Below are 20,958 nucleotides of genomic sequence, written 5' to 3' on the forward strand. Positions count from 1 at the left end.
GGCGGCATCTAGTGGTGTGGTTGCAGATTGCAACCAACTGAGTACCCCTCCGCTCACTCCTCCCTTTCCAAGACTGCGGTAACGTGAGCCATACAAAATCGTGATAACGCCAGTGGCCTCGCTCTGAGGACCATCCTCACTATAATAACTTAGCTGTCAAAGTTAAATTAGCTGCAATCAATCTTTCGGAGGTTGTAGCGGGCTCAGTTTTAAAGCTAAGTGAAGATACTGGCATCACAACCTAAGGAATCCACTGGTACCAACCATGTAATACTAACTCGTCCTAAAGGAGGCAAAATAAAAAAACTGGCATGGCCATTTTTCAAAGGGGTCCCTTAACCTCTGACCTCACGATATGTGAATGAAAATGGGTTGTAGGGGTACCCACGAGTCTCCCCTTCACATTATGTGTAAAATCATACAGTACTGTATAGCCTTTTGCTTAATGCGATACAGACTGCTATCAAGTTATAGTTTATAGACTAATTTGAACTCACCGTATAATGTCACATGAAGAGTTTCAGTCGGTTTATGAGTCATAAACCATGAACTGCATCTAATATAAAAGTCTTAATCATAACTATAAAGATATCTACTAAAGAGAGATGCACTTATTTGGTTTGTTTAATCATTACATGACAGTCAAGGCCTATCATTATACTCTAAGTGCAGCTGGAATATTTGCATGCAGAGAGGAAGTTGGACATGATGATGATAAAAATGTACTTCATAAAAGTAACTTAAATACTTAAAAAGTAAAGAAATAAAAGAAATGCATGTTTTTTTTCCCACTGCAGTCTATGTTTTAATAAGTAGGCTATTATTCAGTGTGGTTGTATAGCCTATTATGTTATACTGTAATTTCATACAGTACACAAGGAGCCTATGGGTGGCAAGCGGAAGAGGTGAAGAGCTGGGTGAGGGGGAAGGAAGAGAGACATTTAGAGAGAGAGAGAGAGTGTATGTGTGTCTAATAAAAGTCTTAATCATAACTATAAAGATATCTCAGAGAGAGATGCACTTATTTGGTTTGTTTAATCATTAATCGACAGTCAAGGCCTATCATTATACTCTTAGTGCAGCTGGAATATTTGCATACAGAAAGGAACTTGGACATGACGATGATATGGGCTGTAAAAATTAACTTCATAAAAGTATTTTAAAGGGACTGTTTGTAACTTTTTACATGTATAAATCTACCGGGTTGGGATCCCATGTGCGCTCGCATATGCGCGCTCGCATATGCGCGCTCGCATATGCACGCTCGCATATGCATATGCGCGCTCGCATATGCGCGCTCGCATATGCGCGCTTGCATATGCGCGCTTGCATATGGCTACACTGTTCAGACCGCTCCGCTGCCTGTTTGTCTTCACTCAAACAATGCGCTCGTTCTCGCTCCACCTCCCGTTCATGCGCGCAAACTCCACACTGCAGAAGACTTCGTAGCTCTGAGAATATCTAATGAATGTACAGTGTACGTTTGTGCAGAAATAACTGCTGCAGCTCCTCCAGACCAACAGAGGTTTCCCGTGTCTTGTGAAGTGACGGGGCTCCGCAGCGAGAAACGTTATCGTCTCCGACTGGGTGCCGGTGTCTTCCCTGTTCACTCCGGCCGCGGTCGGGGACGATAACGTTACTCGCTGCGGAGCCCCGCTTCTTCAGCCCCGGAGGCTGAAGCAGGAAAAGCCAACACTAGGCATTGATTCACGGAGAGACCTTTGTCTGGTCAGCTAACATTACTGCCAAGCAGGTGAAATATAGTGATATTGTGGTTTTAGCTGACGTGTGTCGCCTCACTATTTAGAGCGAGCAAAGCGCGAGCCCGACGCTGACTTTCGTTGACTTAACGGCCACAGGTGTCGCTGTTAACAAGCATTTCTGATTCTTACAAACAGTCCCTTTAAAAAAGTAAAGAAATAAAAGAAATGCATGTTTTTTTCCCACTACAGTCTAAGTTTTAATAAATAGGTGGTTGTATAGCCTATTATGTTATACTGTAATTTCATACAGTACACAAGGAGCCTATGGGTGGCAAGCGGAAGAGGTGAAGAGCTGGGTGAGGGGGAAGGAAGAGAGACATTTAGAGAGAGAGAGAGAGTGTATGTGTGTCTAATAAAAGTCTTAATCATAACTATAAAGATATCTCAGAGAGAGATGCACTTATTTGGTTTGTTTAATCATTAATCGACAGTCAAGGCCTATCATTATACTCTTAGTGCAGCTGGAATATTTGCATACAGAAAGGAACTTGGACATGACGATGATATGGGCTGTAAAAATTAACTTCATAAAAGTATTTTAAAGGGACTGTTTGTAATTTTTTACATGTATAAATCTACCGGGTCGGGATCCCATGTGCGCTCGCATATGCGCGCTCGCATATGCACGCTCGCATATGCATATGCGCGCTCGCAAATGCGCGCTCGCATATGGCTACACTGTTCAGACCGCTCCGCTGCCTGTTTGTCTTCACTCAAACAATGCGCTCGTTCTCGCTCCACCTCCCGTTCATGCGTGCAAACTCCACACTGCAGAAGACTTCGTAGCTCTGAGAATATCTAATGAATGTACAGTGTATGTTTGTGCAGAAATAACTGCTGCAGCTCCTCCAGACCAACAGAGGTTTCCCGTGTCTTGTGAAGTGACGGGGCTCCGCAGCGAGAAACGTTATCGTCTCCGACTGGGTGCCGGTGTCTTCCCTGTTCACTCCAGCCGCGGTCGGGGACGATAACGTTACTCGCTGCGGAGCCCCGCTTCTTCAGCCCCGGAGGCTGAAGCAGGAAAAGCCAACACTAGGCATTGATTCACGGAGAGACCTTTGTCTGGTCAGCTAACATTACTGCCAAGCAGGTGAAATATAGTGATATTGTGGTTTTAGCTGACGTGTGTCGCCTCACTATTTAGAGCGAGCAAAGCGCGAGCCCGACGCTGACTTTCGTTGACTTAACGGCCACAGGTGTCGCTGTTAACAAGCATTTCTGATTCTTACAAACAGTCCCTTTAAAAAAGTAAAGAAATAAAAGAAATGCATGTTTTTTTCCCACTACAGTCTAAGTTTTAATAAATAGGTGGTTGTATAGCCTATTATGTTATACTGTAATTTCATACAGTACACAAGGAGCCTATGGGTGGCAAGCGGAAGAGGTGAAGAGCTGGGTCAGGGGGAAGGAAGAGAGACATTTAGAGAGAGAGAGAGAGTGTATGTGTGTCTAATAAAAGTCTTAATCATAACTATAAAGATATCTCAGAGAGAGATGCACTTATTTGGTTTGTTTAATCATTAATCGACAGTCAAGGCCTATCATTATACTCTTAGTGCAGCTGGAATATTTGCATACAGAAAGGAACTTGGACATGACGATGATATGGGCTGTAAAAATTAACTTCATAAAAGTATTTTAAAGGGACTGTTTGTAACTTTTTACATGTATAAATCTACCGGGTCGGGATCCCATGCGTGCTCGCATATGCGTGCTCGCATATGCGCGCTCGCATATGCACGCTCGCATATGCATATGCGCGCTCGCATATGCGCGCTCGCATATGGCTACACTGTTCAGACCGCTCCGCTGCCTGTTTGTCTTCACTCAAACAATGCGCTCGTTCTCGCTCCACCTCCCGTTCATGCGCGCAAACTCCACACTGCAGAAGACTTCGTAGCTCTGAGAATATCTAATGAATGTACAGTGTACGTTTGTGCAGAAATAACTGCTGCAGCTCCTCCAGACCAACAGAGGTTTCCCGTGTCTTGTGAAGTGACGGGGCTCCGCAGCGAGAAACGTTATCGTCTCCGACTGGGTGCCGGTGTCTCCCCTGTTCACTCCGGCCGCGGTCGGGGACGATAACGTTACTCGCTGCGGAGCCCCGCTTCTTCAGCCCCGGAGGCTGAAGCAGGAAAAGCCAACACTAGGCATTGATTCACGGAGAGACCTTTGTCTGGTCAGCTAACATTACTGCCAAGCAGGTGAAATATAGTGATATTGTGGTTTTAGCTGACGTGTGTCGCCTCACTATTTAGAGCGAGCAAAGCGCGAGCCCGACGCTGACTTTCGTTGACTTAACGGCCACAGGTGTCGCTGTTAACAAGCATTTCTGATTCTTACAAACAGTCCCTTTAAAAAAGTAAAGAAATAAAAGAAATGCATGTTTTTTTTCCACTACAGTCTAAGTTTTAATAAATAGGTGCTTGTATAGCCTATTATGTTATACTGTAATTTCACACAGTACACAAGGAGCCTATGGGTGGTAAGCGGAAGAGGTAAAGAGCTGGGTGAGGGGGAGGGAAGAGAGACATTTAGAGAGAGAGAGAGTGTGTGAGAGAGAGAGAGAGAGGAAGAGAGGAAGAGTGCAGGGTGCGCTCCATCCACAGCCTCAGCACACCGGACTGCCTGCCTGTCATCCTCCACCAGCTCTCTCTCTCTTTCTCTGCTGTTGGTCCACTCCTCCAGTTCCCTTTTCATCGGCTTCTTCTACAGTTGTCGGATCTATAGCATGGCTACAATTTAACACGCACCACCGAGCCGTCAGCAGTTCCACTTGCTACAAAAAGAAATTCTCCTCCAAAGCTTTGTCCGGCTGAAGTCCCCATAATGATGGAGTATTGGAGGCAATGCGCGCTGTGGTTGATCAACTGCAAGGTGCTTCCAGCGAACCACCGGGTGACATGGGAGTCTGCTCAGGTATTCGACCTGGCCCAGACCCTCCGGGATGGGGTCTTGCTCTGCCATCTGCTCAACAACCTGAGACCCCAGTCCATCAACCTGAAGGAGATCAACCTCCGGCCGCAGATGTCACAGGTAAGAAACTGGACTGCCTAATATCTGACCGCTCGCTCCGTCCCCAAACTCTCCGTCGAGAGCGCAACCAGACTTCATTGGAGTTATGCTAGTTTTAATGTTTTCTCGCTTCGGAGCAAAAATAACACATCTGTAAGAACACAATGAAGTTTATTATGAATGGAAATAGCTCTCTATCGAATCGGCGTAATATAATCCACAAATTAGCACTTGATTTCAAGTAAATTTCAACTTTTTAACATTTTGGTTACACCGCTCGCTAACGCCCCCACTGCATATTTTGGTCGCAGAATACAGCGCAAATAAGAAGTCGACAAATCACATTAGTTGGGATTATATTCACTGTAGTACATGATAGCGTGTGGAATATATGCCGAAGAAAAAAGATGACCCTTGCCACTGTGGGGAGCTCTTAATTTATGCTTTATGACGCTAATATCTTTGACAGTAAGCAAGGAAACACTAAATTGCCAAATAATTGAATGGGATTTGGTTGCCATCTTTGGGGCCAATTTAGTGCTTCATAAAAGTCATAATGTGAGCGAAAAGCACAAAACCATGACTTTCTTTGATTCTTTGACTTAACTCTGTAGTATAAGTTACTTCAAGTAACTCATGGACAGTGTTGGTCAACACTGAACCGTTATAATACATGTACACAGAAGTCCTCAATCTGCCCTCTATAGGTGATGCAGATACACTGGGGAGAAAGGTCAAGTGGTGATGAAGCTTTGTTGTGGACTATCCTAATCAGAGAAGTGAATTTATCTCATAGGATTAACATGTAGCCTATGAATAATCAGGTATTTTATGACAATATACCTTTTTTATTGAGAACTCAAAGTAAATAAGATATTTGTTTGTCTTGCTTGGTAATATGAAGGAACAAAGGCAATTACAATTTCCTGATATATATATAGATAGATAGATAGTAGGGGTGTAAGAAAATGTAGAAAAAAACAAATATTGCGATATTATGTTTTGTCAAACTGCATCGATTCTGAAAACTCTGTATTGATTTTTAATTAATAGTTCACAATATTGTATTTAATTTGCAAAGATATGCATCCTCTCAAAGTTGTGCTTTGATGTTGGATGTTACAGGGAGTGTGATTAATGCAAATGCAGATCCCACTGTTCTGACTGCATAAAAAGTCAGCTTTTTTTTACTCAGGTTTTATGCATATAGTAGTGTGTTCTTTACACTATAACAGTTTTCCCAAAATTAGATAAAAAAATCGCAATATATCGCCTTGTTTACAGTGTCACAATATATTGAATCGTTACCCCTGCATAGTGATACGTATCGTATGTCCAGATTCTTGCCAATACACAGCCCTACTAGATAGATAGATAGATAGATATAGATAGATAGATAGGAGAGTGAGCTGTGGCCACGTGGCTCCTGTTTGTCAGATACCATCTGCTTCAATAACAGGACAGCCAGAGAGATTAATATTCGCCTTCATAACAGTGAATCTGGGTGTCTGGCTCGGTGTCAACACACAGTGAGGTAGACACTCACCTACTGGGCCTGCAGACCTGCTCTAGAAAAATTAGACTGTACCACTAACACACACGAAGACTTCAGTATTACCATGCAATGGATGTCCTAATGCTCTCATCTGAAAACAGTTGATTAAGGTTTGAATATCAGTATGGATGTACTGCACAAGCGACGGGGAGAAGGGGATTAGGCTTTGTTTTCCTGGAAAAAGCACATAAACTCAATGTCACAGCGGGATGGTTAATAGGATATGCAGTTACTGTTCTGTCGCAATCTAATTGGGCGTCCGCTGTTCAACTTGAGCGCGCAGGTCAAGTGCACAATTTCAAAAAGCATAGAGGATTTTAATGTCATCAATGGAAATGGAAATCAACCGTCAAAGGATCCTTTTACTCAGAGATTTTAGAGAAAACTAGATTGGGATTGTAAGAGGAGAAGCTGATTGGTCCATTTACTGTTTGCACCAATACAATTACTGAGAGGCATCAATAGGTCAGTGTTTGCTGTCAGTCATGACATAATAACATGCAACGGAGCTGCCAAGCGTGGAGAGGTTGTGAACCATACTGGCGCTCAGCGCCCGGCCTGGCCCAGAGTAGACTGGGTTATTTATAGGCCGAGTTTGTTTTATGCATGGTTGGATGGCTTACTCACACAAGGCGGTGATGGAGCTACATCCAGGGGTGAATTAGCATTAGTTGTAGGTTTAGGCGCTGTTTCATATATTTACAAGTTCACGTTCACCACTACTACTTTTGGTGCTTGTTACTACAATGTTTTTGAACCGCATCTCAGAGGCCATCTGTCAATTAACTAACATAATATTTACTTGTTAAAAGTTTGAGGTTTTTGAGATGGTGCTTGTTTCTTTGCTTGATGTACCACTGTGGTTGTAACTTCTCATGAAAACCACTTACTGTAGTTCGTCTTTTGTTTTTTGCAAAAAAACCAGAAAGTGCATCACTTCCTGTTCACCATATAGGACTTTTACTGAGAATAACCTACCAGGCGTTATTGTTGTGATAAAGAGTGGCAAAATGTACATTTCGAAACTTTGCGAATTTTAATTTTGAAAGTAATTGTCCTGGGACTTCATATGTGTGTCAGTAGATCATGACTCGTGGCTTCCCCTTTCACACACATTCACACCATGTGATGCTGGATCCCGCTATGAGCACAGTTCAACTAAAAATGGGTGTCAACATCCCCCCGCCCAGCAACTTTCCTCCCTCCGTCTCCTCAAAGTTAAATTTACATAACCGAGGGTGGAGTCGCTTCCCTTTTTATCCTGCATAATTCATGAGGGCCGTGGCAGCTACTTTGTCATTGGCCAATAATAACACATGGGACGCCGCTGTGGACTCACCCGTGGGACCCATGCGATGGAAAAGACAAAGGCAGTGGAGGGACAGAGCTACAAAGAGTCTGCCTGGCCTCCGTAGATGCATCTCTGAGGACATAAAGGGCCCTGAAGGGCTAGCCCCGCTGTGCTGGTGTTAGCTGCGTAATTAAAGCACAATGCATTGGAAGCTCTGGAGGGTTCACATGTGTGATGTTGGCATCAGGGCGGGCTGCTTCTCATTCTGCAACATTAATTGTGTTTGGGGAGATTTGCATGGGCTGTATATTGAGTCAGTTCTGTTCATGTAAGGGCAGCAGACAGCCAGCAATCTAGGCAGGAAAAAGAAGTAAAATATGTAGCTTGGATCAGTCTATTTACTGATTAAATGATCTGTGCTCTTGTGGTGAAAAATGAAAAAATGAGTGTATGTGTTCTCTGTGCATGTGTGCATGACAAGGTTTAAAATGAAGAGCTCAAAGTTCCAGTTAAGGTCAGCGTAAAGCAAAATGTTCACGCTCTTTGATCATATTTTACAGGGCTGTAATGAACCAATTACATAGTCTAGACGCAGCGCGACCACAGCAAGCTGCTGCATTCTGCTTTCCTACCAGAAAAAAACACGCCACATAATCAGTAGTTGTTTTTTGTCTCACTCAGTGAAAATCAGTGGTTTAGCGTTAAGAGGAACTATGGATTGCTTGTCGTGGCACAACGAGCCGACCATGTGGTCAAACAGGCAGCATGCAGTCTTTCCATCCTTCTGTTTCTTGAAACATTTGGGTCCAAGTTCTGCTGAATCTCAGTTTTTTGCTGAGAAGACTGCAAATATATTCCAAACGCTGCTTGTATGAATTGGTAGGAAGGACATTAATCTCCTTGTGTGTGTGTGTGTGTGTTTTTTTTTTCTGTCATAATCAGTGCCTAAAAATGCCTTATTCATTGTTTGATTGAACTTAGCTCCACCCTCGTTCTGTCACTCATGGATGTATAAAGAGAACTGGATACAGCGTTGGAGGCGGGCTCCCGTTTGTTGCTCAGTGGCGCATGAAGCCATTATGGCTCGACTGCCGATGATAAAGTACCCGGATCTTCCGTCGATCTTCCGCATCCATTGGGCCCATAGAGCAGGCGCAGTAGCGTTTTCCTTTAACCCCGCCTCTCAGCCCGAGGTCCAGCCTCGGTCTGGAGCTCATTCACATGAACGGAGGAAGGAAAATAACTCTGGATTCAGCTATTAGTGCATTTTACAACTTTTAGGACCTAATGATTTAAATTAGGACTATTCAAGTGTTCATACTGGGGAGTTGATTTACCTAAAAAACAGAATTATCTGAAGAGTTACAGACGTCTCTTTGCCAATGTAAGTCTATGGGTAAAAGTATTTGTGGACCCAATGGCATCGCATGACGGACACACAGGGTGACCAGAATCCTAACAAACCAAATGTAGGACAAAGAGTATGCTTTTGTGGGACGATTTGGGACATGTTACCAAAACCGAGAGGTTGTCTAAAATTTTATATAATGTCTATCTAACTTAAAAAAATACTTTTGAGGGCCAATCAAAATGATGGACACTTGATCACCCTACAGACATGGAAGTTGTCGTACCGCCATTTGGCCACTATGAACATTTGCTTCAAAGCCCGGTGCTCTTCCTGGGGGGCTTAGTGTCGCATCTGGTTGCAAAAAACCAAGATGGCGACGACCAAAAACCAAGATGGCGACAGCCTAGAGGCTTCAAAACAGCAGCCCACAAACCAATGGGTGACATCACGATGACTAGGTCCACTTCTGATATACTGTCTATGGCCATAATGCAGCTAGCAAAGGCATGTGCTAAAAACAAACTAGCTAACAGGCTGGTAGAATGAGGCCTCCGTTGATATAGTCAGTTCAAACAACTGCTAAAATACACAAAACTGAGCTTATGTGATTTGATTGAAATTTAAATCTAGAAATTTGCCCCTAACTTGTTAAGCCTACTGTTGCCTTGTTCTCCATGACACAGGATTATAGGCTGCAGATTCAGAGTGCGAACATTGTCGCCAACCCACCGGCAGCTGAAAGCCTCTCACACACACACCAGCCGCCGTGAGCCTCAACATGCACAGGAAATCAGGAAATGGAATAGAGGAAGGAAGTGAAACTAAACATGCCCTCGATCAAGCTCAGACCAAAGCACTGCGATGTCAGACACAATGAAGAGAAAAGCCGCCGCTGTCTTCACACAACAAAAACAACAGAAAAAACCCCACTTTGCTCTTCACAAAGCCGACATCAAAGACTTCACTTCATTTTTGGAAAGTGAAAGTGTGAGAAAGACAGAGAATAAGTAAGAGTCAGGTTCTAATTTTAACAAGAGTCAAGAAAGTACATCATGCACCAAAGAACAAGAGAGAAAAGACTTCATAGATTTTACACAGAGTCAAAACCAACATAGAGATGCCATGAAGACTTAATCAACACATTCATGCATGAATTATCCGTTTATTCTATACAGAATGCAGTATAATGTTAGACTAGCAGGCATAGCTTAGGTCATATATACATACAGAGAACCACTGCTGATACATTTGATGGATTTATTATTATTTTAAAGCACATACATGAATAACTGTCACCATGAGAGAAGGTGACAGCTCAATAAATAGCACAATTAATTCACCTTTTATGATTTTATTTTGACAGGTATGCTACAGAGACCTTTTTCCAGGCCTACTATATTTGCATATGGTGCACTTAGAGAATGCTATTATACATTATACATGGTGTATGTTTTGTCAAGCCCAAACCAAAATTCTGTGATTCAGACAATGAAGAGAAAAGCTGCAAAGCTTCACGCACCAACACTCCACATACAGCAGGCTTCAAAGGCTGCGAGGCTCGCTCTTCACTCGCTAAGACAAAAGTTAGAGAGAGATAGAGAGAGCGTGGGAGAATGAGAAAGACAGAGAGAATGTCTTGATTTTCCTTTGGTTAGTGCAGAATATAAAGACCAAGTCAATGGGCTCAGGAAACATAACAGATTCTGTGTAAAAACTTTCAATAAGACGTCACAAATGTTAGCACATAAAAACATTTTATTGTGCATTTGTTGGTAGTGTTAGGGTTCAGGTAAGTGTAATTAGAGAAGAATAAAGGCTATTGTGGGATTGTCATGGTAACTGTAAGGTACTCTGTATTAAAGCAGAATAAGGTCATAGATAAGTGAGGTCTAACCACGCGAAATGTTAAAAGAGGTTATTAATAGTTTATGTATTTCTGTACGTGAGTGTGTGAACAACACAGACTCATCACACACATTGATTCTCCCTTCTCTCTAATCCATATCCACACCAGAACAAGATGCACTGTATGTCTACTTTTCAACAAGTTTTTATCAGTAGTAGTTGCAGCTCCCAACGCCCAGTCTGATAACCAGCTGATTGATTGCACTCAACTGGTGTTCGAAGTGTAAATCAGTCTCAGATTAGATGTTAGACTGTATATAAGAAGTGGACGTAGTCACCGTGACGCCACCCATTGGTTTGTGGACTGTCGTTTTGAAACCCCGAGTTCAGCATTTTGGCCCTCGCCATCTTGGTTTTTGGAACCAGAAGTGACACGAGAGGGTGGAGCTAAGTACAACCGAAAACTAAATAAGACATTTTTAGGTAACCAAAATGTTACATTCATGCATTGAAAACACACTGTGAAAGGGTTAAAGTTCTAAGACGAAAACACAAACAACTCCCAGACTGGACAACGGAGACTAACGATTGAGACCATAAACTCATGTTTACAATGTTTACTGAGGTAATAAATCAAGTGAGAAGTAGGCTCATTTTCTCATAGACTTCTATACAATCAGACGTCTTTTTGCAACCAGAGGAGTCGCCCCCTGCTGGCTGTTGGAAAGAATGCAGATTTAAGACAGCTCCGCATTGGCTTCACTTTTCAGAACCGGAGGGAGCCGCCTGGTGTTAATTTGTGATCTTTAAAGGTGTTGGTTGACAGATTTTGTTCATTTTCGAACCCTCCCACCCGTTTCCACTTTATGCTAAGCTAATCTAACAGTCTTAACGGACAGACATGAGAGTGGTATCAATATTCTCATCTAACTCTCTGCAAGAAAGCAAATCTTTTTATGCTAAGCAAAGCTAGCCAGTTGGCTACAACTTCATATTTAGCCATGGTAGACAGACATGGTATCCTTTTTGGTAAATATTTCTCTTTGTGGTGGTGACAAACCACAGTGGAACGTCTGAAGTTTTTAGTGCAGTCTACAGCTCAGCTTCTGAACTGAACACCACATACCAGAATACAGTCTGTAGCACTTTCTGCATGCAGTCAGACTTTATTATATCATAAAATGTTCAAACTTTGCATTGGAGCATGAATTTGCTGCTTTCGTTGTCCGTCATCTTGTGTAGAAAATGTCCCCTTCTGGGTCAGTTCTCTGGGAGCAAGAAGGCGTTGGAAGAATTGTGGCTCAGATTTCAGTGACCGTTTACATTCTCATCTATATTGTATGCATACTCATACCTTTAACCTACTCAATGTGCATGCAGATATTGCACACACTACACATTGCATGCTATCAGTATGCCCTATGGGAGCATTTGGACACAGCTTCTGAGTCCCCTGATGACTACCCCTGAGTTACTGTGGCTTGGCTGCCTTCGTTGATTCATTTAGAAGAAAAGGATTGCACCTGTCGGTGTGTAAACACCACATTACTGCAGCCATGCATGCCACGTCAGAGCACAGCCTCCCATTTACTATTCCAGTGCAGCGTAATGCAGCCGTGTCATAGCGATGACATGCATATTCATGTGCTGCCTCATGTACGGCGACGTGGACGCACATATCTGCAAAGACACGATTATGTTGCACCTCGCTTGTGCACGCACACGTGCGCAGAGCGGACTGACCTTTCATTCCGTCACCAAGGTAACAAGCCTGCACCACAGCCGACCGGTAAAGGCTATGGTGTATAGTGCACATTAAAGTATGGATAATGTATATGCTGATTTTATTAGGAGATATTCAGCGGTGGAGAATGTACCTGCAATCGATGTTTATGATGTTACTCAATTCGGCCGTGGGATGGTTCAGTTAATCACTGTTGAGTGCTCTGAAAGCTCAGAGTAAGCCAATACTGTCTGTCGTCTTTACTGGCAAACAATCATCATCACAAGAGACATTTTAAGTGTAGTCAGGTGCTCACACACATCAGAGGAGACTTCTCAGCATACAGTAGAATTATGAAAGTTTATAACATTAACAGCGGTTTTGAACTTTGTTTTAGCTCGATGGAAATGTCAAGATGCTATCTGGAAGACAGTGAGCAGTCAGGAATTGTAGATTTAGATCCAGATGATACCAACGTACAACCATGGTCATAGCCAGCAGCGGTGTGTGTGCAACCTTTTACTGTCAGGTTCACTGTAGTGGAAACCAGGAGCCAAGCGAGGTGGAGAGCACATGGATACAAGCTCTACAGAGCTCACTAAAACCTCAGTATAACGCCTAAACAGACTAGAATGTACCTTTATACCTATGCATTTTGTGTATGTGCAAGTATGTGGACCCAGCATGGGTATATATAGGCTATAACACTTTTTCCAGCAGGGACAGCTACTGTATGTATAAGGCGTCCTGCTCTGAACGACTCAAGGTGGAAGTGATGGATCACTGTTGTCTATTGGAAATAGGAATGTCCTTATATGTGTAATGGAAACAGAGAGGGAAAGAATGCAGTAGAAATAGTAGCGGCTCCATACATGTACGACAGAGCACACACAGGGGATAAAGAGAAGGGATAGGGCCACGTGCGAGTCTATATATTGTTGTTATTACCAGTGCTTGCGGACCGGTATTTACCGGTACGCAGTGTCTTCCTTTTACTCCTTGGCGTACCGTGACTTTTTCTTGGGTACCGGAACTTCTCACAAGCTCTTCTCTGGCCTCTCCATGTAAGGTTCTCTGTTAGACTTATAATGGCGATTCATAACAGTGCAGCGCCTCATACCGTACGAACATAAAAACTATGTCGGGAGCATCTAGACGAGCCGACGCACGGCACGGTGCAGGCGGGGTGAGAACAAGGGTGCCGTAATTTATCAATACAATGTTCACGTCCTTTTTGTAAAATATATAATTGATGAAAAATTATTTAAAAGTTTTCGGAATCTGCTCTTTTGATTTATAGAATATGATTTAACAGTGAAACCATTTCCAGAAGAAATGAATGTTCAGGCTGTGAAATAATTTAATTAGTTATAATAATGATGTAAAAATGATGTAAAATTGAAGTCAAAAACCTTTTGAAATTTTCTTGAGGGTGGACACCCCAAACCCCAATAACTCCTAGTATCTTTTATTCACTGTTGAAATTCATAATGTGTCTCTGTATTTATGTAGGAGCATCCTGACTGGGACTCTGCTCCTAAAACCTGAATGAACAACTCACACACCTCAGCTCTGCATGTGTACCTCCCTGTCTGTCTGGCAGCGGTTGATTCCAGGCTATAGACATCCTATAATATATTATAGAGTGATACTATAAATAACACAGGAAAGCACTTTAAGTATTAAACACTACATACAAACACACCACCACAACCCTATAATGCTCCAGTTGGAATATTATTGGAGTATTATAAGCCAACTATAGAAGATGAATAGCCCACATATAAGGATATAGCAATAAAATCACAGTTGATTATGACTGACACAATATAACATGCTTAAAGAAACCATGAATAAATAGGAATAAGTTGCAAGAGACTGCTGATACCGGCCGACACACACGTCAACATGTGAATAAGGGGAGAACTAATTTTTTCCACTTCAAGCACTAGTTATTACCAATACAGTATAATACAATTTTATGGTACACAGTTTCCGTGGAGGCTTTAACTTGCCAGAAATAAAAATATGTGGAAACATTTTGGCAAGAAAACTGACGAATTTTATCAGCAACGTTTGACTTTTAGCAGTGTAAATGATAAATAACAGCACTGATACCGTATCAGCCACAGCGGTCAAACCCAACACCTGAATGAACACACGCACACACACACACACACACACACACACACACACACACACACACACACACACACACACACACACACATATGGGTCAGACAGCAGTAGACCAGGCTCTTTCAAACAGCACAGCAGAGCATTATTCACACTTTTTTAACACAATCTTCCAAGAGGTATAAATCAGGGGGAGTAGACGGAAGAGGCGGAGGGATGCTGTCTGCTCACCATTCACGCTTCAGTGTTTGTGCAGTCAGTGTGTACATTTTATTTAGCGCACCGCACAGTTTATATGACATTCAATCCTCCAATCTCCTCCACCCTTATACTCTTCTTTATAAACCTCCTTTTGAGCCACTCACACACAGTTGAGCTGAAACTATTTGACCTGGGTTTCTGCAGCCAAGAGGGTTCATATCTCGCGCAGTAACACTAATTCAATTCCCTTATCGAGTGGGGGGATGGAGTGAGCTGTGTGTATAAGTGGGGGTCATTGGGGTTAAAACCAGGATTTAATGGAAAATGGCTTCTGAGACACTCATTGGTGTTGTGGGGGAGGTACCGAGGTGGAAGGGTAGGGGGGGTGGAGGGGGATTGGAGGGAGTTGGGTTTTCCCTTATTGCCTTATTGTCATTACATGAAAGAACTGTATGCCTTTGTCTGTCTTCTTCAGAGAGATAAGGCCGGTCCTGTAGCGGGGATGGGTAAATCAAAGCTTTTCCAAAACCTATGTGTTCGGGTGCTGCGAGGCAGAAATATCAGGAGGCTAGTTTTCTGTCATCTTCAATTCTTTCTGTGATTGTTCATTTTAAATGCCACTATGGCTGATCACGCAATATGGGTAACCTTTATTTATGTTAATGTTGTCAGACGTCTTTGAGGACATAAAGAAGGGATGTGATCTACTACGGTAATTATTACCAGCCGAGACAGCGACGCTGGTATTGTTTCCACCCTGTGAGTCTGTGTCTTCATGGTAATATGTGGTCTTGGAGACTCCCACTGTAGCGGGAACTACCACAGAAGAGGTTTTGAGTTCTTTGCCATGTGCTTATAATATTTCTGTCTGTCTGTATGTGGACAGAATTTGTCAACACGATAGCGTCACGGTGCACGATGCAGTTATAAGACTTTACATGTGTGTAGTTGAGATCAGAATGAAGGCCGAGCTTGAAGATGGTTGGGGTCCGAGCAAGGGCGCTGGAAGAGATGGATAGGAAGTAGGGAAGGGGCCATTGACCCCCCAACTTTGGCGCTGGTTTTATCCTATCGCAAGATGGTCTCTAGTAATATGTTAATGACAACACCTGCATTGTATGTTTGGTAACACATTCTAAATTGTACTGACAATGGCTGTAATGCAGTTTTGTTGTTTGCCAAAGCCATAGTAAGTCTGCATTCACACCAGATCAGGCTTTGTGGCGATTCGCCGCAACCTTGTGCGGCGGTGTGGGAGAGTCACCTAATGGCCCATTATCTGCGACGATTAACGTCTTTTGTTACCTCATGGCTGGGTTATACAGCTCTGGATCGCCAGTTACGTGATTGGCCACCGCAACGTGACATCGGGCTGCGTTTCTCCAAAAGTTGATTCTGTTTCTACTTTTTTTCGGCCCCCCTCTGCGACCGCAGCAGCACAAACGCACTACCTCCATTCAAAATGAATGGGAGGACTTTTTTCGCCGCACCGCTGAATCTGGTGTGAATGCAGCCTTAGAGGTTTAGTGGTTTACCTGCTGTTGTATTTTGGTGTGTGTAGTAATCTTTTTAAAACTGTATTTGGGCAACATTACATGGTTGTCTTGAAGTTTTCAATTGTGGCTTTTATAAGAGGATATAGCTCTGTGGCTTGGAGCTTCTGTGTAGTCTGCTGCCAATAAAAAACAAAGGACTTTAAAAGATTATTAAAAGAACTTGACTCTTGTGGACATGGCGTCAGACTGTTGTAAGGACATTAAAGCAATAGTTTCGAAGTTTTGGAAAATATGCTTATAAGCTTTCCGGTGGAGAGGTAGATGCGGAGAACGATACCACTCTCACATCTGTCCATTAAATTGAAGGCTAAAGCCAGCAGCCGGTTAGCGTAGCTTAGCATAAAGACTGGAAACAAGGAAACAGCTAACCTAGCGCTGTCCAAGGCTAACAAAATTCACCTTTAAAGCTCACTAATTAATACGTTATATCACATTAGTTTAATCTGTACAAATAAATCCAATTCACTGGTGGCTGTAAAACCAAAATAATGAGCTGAAAGATGCTAAAACGCTCTGTAGAGCTGAGGGGAACCGCAGAGTCGGGTGATAATTATATGTGGGTTTGTCACTACGGTTGACAGCTTTCACATTACACATAGTGATGGGATCCGTTGTTAATATAAACATTTTTATTAGCGCAGCTTTCTTAAAAAAAACACATTTTCCTCCTCACTTCAGGACAATGTGTGTTGCCCACAATTACTCAACATTCTGAATGGAAGGATTAGCAGGAGCCTCACCACAGAGTTATCTCCTGGAAACACAGATGACTCTAATGCCAATCCTCTCCTCACCTAAAGTAGGATGTGACCAACGAGCCAAACTCCTGACAAAACAGAGTAGCCCCTTACCGGAAACATGAGCAGATAAAGAGGCTGTCACTAACTAGCAGGGGATATTCACAGTCACGAAAGTGACTGGAAAAAATGAGTGGAAAGACCATCTGCATGTCCTGTCGGTGTTTTTCAGTCATGTGACGGTTGTAAACCAAGTCTGTGGGTTTGCATTCAAACAAGCAGCTCATTTCACGGTTTAGCACACCTTAACCCAGAGATTAGGAGCTATGAAATCAGTTACCGCAATTTATTGCCGGAATAAAAAGGTGCTGACTGCTGTTAACGTTCGCATTAATCCATTAAGATGCGTAAGCCGATGGGTGTCTGGCCGAGCCGTCTGCTGCGATGACCCCGACCTCGGTCGGAGAGAGAGCAGCAGCGCTTTCGTCAGCGCCCAGCAGACCTTCGCCTACGTTTCCACCTCCCATTTCCTGGTTACACAGCTGACGAAAGCTCCAAACATGCTGACATGGATGTGACCTCCTGGCTTGGATTGTGATATGTCACCCGCTGGTTATGGCTTACAGAGTCTTGACAAAAGCGCCTCACAGACCTGTGCACATGATGTCATTCGCTCCGGACACAGCGACGTAATCCAGCAGGGGTTTAAAACTGACAGACATATATGTCTTATTATCACTTTTTCCCCCCTTTGCATTGCTTAAACATGGTTTCCTTGCCTCTTTACTTTCCCACACTGCTGTCAATAAACATATAAGAGAGTCAGAGCTAAACCTAATTAGATTCTATACACAAGCCTTGATTCCCTCTGCAACAGACTCATCCATTTGATTGCCATTAATTGATGCTCAACAAGGTTTAAGCAGTAAGACGGCCAAACTCCGACTGTCTTTCACTGCGTAGATGTACGAGAGAACGAGAGCAGGATTTCATTAAGCTCCACAATGCGCACGGGAGCCATAAAAGGCTCCGGCTTGTTGCTATGGAGCTTTGACTTGTATGAAGGAATACATAAGCAGAAACTGGATACTTATTGTGGATACAGAGCACGACCTGGCTCATATCAAAAGCAGAGCAACGAGATGGCTTGTCTTACAGGAATATCCCCCCCTCATATTCCAGATGGTTGGTCTGGTGGGATTTTAAACCCTCCATACGCTGGTCGTGTGTAGAAGCTTTGCATTTTCATCCTAACTGTGTCGACGTGTGTTTTGGAGCTTCCTGCTCAGATGTTGCAGCATAATCTATCCTTAATTCCTCATTCTACACTGTGAGGTTATTTGCAGGTTTCATTGAAATGCAGAAATAGGTATACTAACACTGTAGGTTATATTTGCCTTGGATTTGGTACAGCTTCACTTGGTACATTTATATATATCACGGTTATAATAAGAGCCCAACCAATACTGTTTTTTGAGGCTGATATTTTAAAGTAAAAACAAATCTGACAGGCTGATATTATTTCATAAACACTAAATTCATTTTTTAAAAGAATTGTCCCCAAAATATGTAGTCTCTTAATTACTTAAAACATATCTTTGGGATTTCCATACTGCAATTTCTTGTTCATTACCCACTGACATAATGTATATGCAAATACCTCTGTATATCTGTGATAAGCTTATATCAGCCAATGTATTGCTCAATGTTAGTTATGATAGTTGTAGTAATTGTTTTTTTTATTTCTATAGCTTTCAAGTGCTTTTTGACCCCAAAAGTCTTAACTAGAGGTCCACCTACTACCTGGCCTATCAACAGCATCATCATGGTCTTCCCTAGTGGATGGTATTTTTTTCTTTTTTGGGCTTTCATGCGCAACATTTTGATGTTTTGTTTCAGCTTTAAAGGATTAGTTAGGGTAGTTAGGGACCAATTGGAGTTGCTTATTAACTCTATAAGGAGAGATAGATGATGGAAAGATTAAAAGCACTCTGCTGTCTGTACGCTAAACATGAATCTACAGCCAGTTATCTTAGCTTAGCATAAAGACTGGAAACTGGGGGAAACATCTGCCTGGTTCAAGATACAACAAATGAACATGTTATATATTGTTTGTTTAACCTTTACAGCCTAGAAATAGACAATAGCTATTATAAAAATAGAGCAATGCTCTCAGTGACGCGTCCCCGTCTAAATAAAGTTTGTAGAGCAGACAAGATATGAGGTGTTAATTATTGAGCGTTAGAGGATCTGGTAGACTGTTTAGATTGTTTTACTTCCAGTCTTTGTGCTAAGCTAAGCTAACTGTCTGCGGCTTTATATTGAGTGCATAGACATGAGTGTGGTATTGATCTTGTCATCTGAAGTAAATAAGTAAGAATAAGTTTCACAAAATGGCAAAATAATCCTTTAAAAGCTATAATATAATGAGCAAAATTCAAACAAACATTTTTTTTTTTTTAAAGCTAGGGTCGGTATTATTAAGAAATTAGCAAGAATACGCTAGATTTTAAAATTAATCCAACCAAAAAACCCAGCCCAGTGTTGCCAACTCTTTTCCAATGATGGTAGCAGCACTAGCTCCAAAAGTCACTAAATCTAGAGAGAAAGTCTGCAACACTGACAGTCCGTCCCTTCAGGCCTCCCTCCAAAGCCACTCCCCCAAATATATCATTATGGACGTAAACACACCATAATGAACGTAAACACATACCAGACTTTTTTTTTTCTGTTTTTTTGTCAGAGCATTTGATTTATTGATTGCTGTCGGGATGTGAAGAGATTTTCAACAAATATATACCATAAAATGTTTTTGATGAAGATTACCAACCCTAGCTTTAATTTTACTTTACAACATTGGCTTACACATGTACAAGGATACAACACATGCATGCACATACAGATGTGCAAACACACACACACACACACACACATACACACAAGCCCATTCACTTCCTGAGCCCCCGAGAGTCACTAATGCAGAAGAAAAGCTGCCAGTGGAACAGTAACTGGTTGCCTCATGCTGCTACACTCTTGTTAATACAATTCCCCCTCTGCTGTCTTCAGCTCAGTGCAGCAGAGACGCCGTCTTTCATATGCGCTCCGTGAAGCTGCTTCCCTCAGATAATATGCCGAGGTCCTTTGGGACTCTCCAGAGACTCCAGGCAGACAAGATGTGCTTGTCTGATAAAAGAAAGTGATGTGTACAAGTGTAAACATTCAATATTATTCACTCGCTGCTCGCTCGCTCGCTGCTTTACTGTACGCTGCCTCTTATCTGGAGCTCTCTGGCTGGGGGCTTCTCTCTCTATTGTGAAGCCATCTGTAAAGCATAATTCAATCGGAGTGGAGAGAGGCATTTCATATTTGATGCATGGACATGCAAGACAAATCTGATTTTGCTTTGTACCCAAGAGGGCGAAGGTGTGTTATGAACAACAGAATACGTCCCGCTGCTTCTTCTCCCGAGCTTTTCATGATGACACTGACTGAATTATTGAAGGTTGTTAAGTTGAGGTTGTCAAACATGATTACGGTCAGGCCTTTGAGGATGGACTCCACATTAACAGTGGGGCATGCTCTTTTTAAGAAACAGGAAATTCGCTAATGAAATCCACTTCCTGTAAAACCTGTTACCCAAGCAGAAGAAAAAGAAGAAGGAGGTGATGATGGTGAAGCATTGCAATATGGAAACATATCTCTGGAGAAAGGTTAGATAGTGAGTGCTAGATGCAGTAACTAAATGTCAGTTTAAGTTGTGGACAAAATGCTAAAAATTTAACAACA

The 20,958-nt window shown here is 42.5% G+C and overlaps 1 protein-coding gene across 4 annotated transcripts in view; it reads left to right on the top strand.

Moving 5' to 3' along the window:
* Window positions 1-4,346: 4,346 nt before the first annotated feature.
* The window catches only part of LOC119480426 (guanine nucleotide exchange factor VAV3), a 113,823-nt gene continuing 97,211 nt past the window's right edge, over window positions 4,347-20,958 (top strand). For all 4 annotated transcript variants that reach the window (XM_037756616.1, XM_037756619.1, XM_037756617.1 and 1 more), the window contains exon 1: window positions 4,347-4,799. In XM_037756616.1, the coding sequence (XP_037612544.1) occupies window positions 4,593-4,799 (207 nt within the window). In that variant the 5' untranslated portion in view covers window positions 4,347-4,592. The remainder of the gene's footprint in view (window positions 4,800-20,958) is intronic.

This window comes from Sebastes umbrosus, chromosome 21, assembly GCF_015220745.1.
Source record: "Sebastes umbrosus isolate fSebUmb1 chromosome 21, fSebUmb1.pri, whole genome shotgun sequence".
Taxonomy (NCBI): Eukaryota; Metazoa; Chordata; class Actinopteri; order Perciformes; family Sebastidae; genus Sebastes; species Sebastes umbrosus.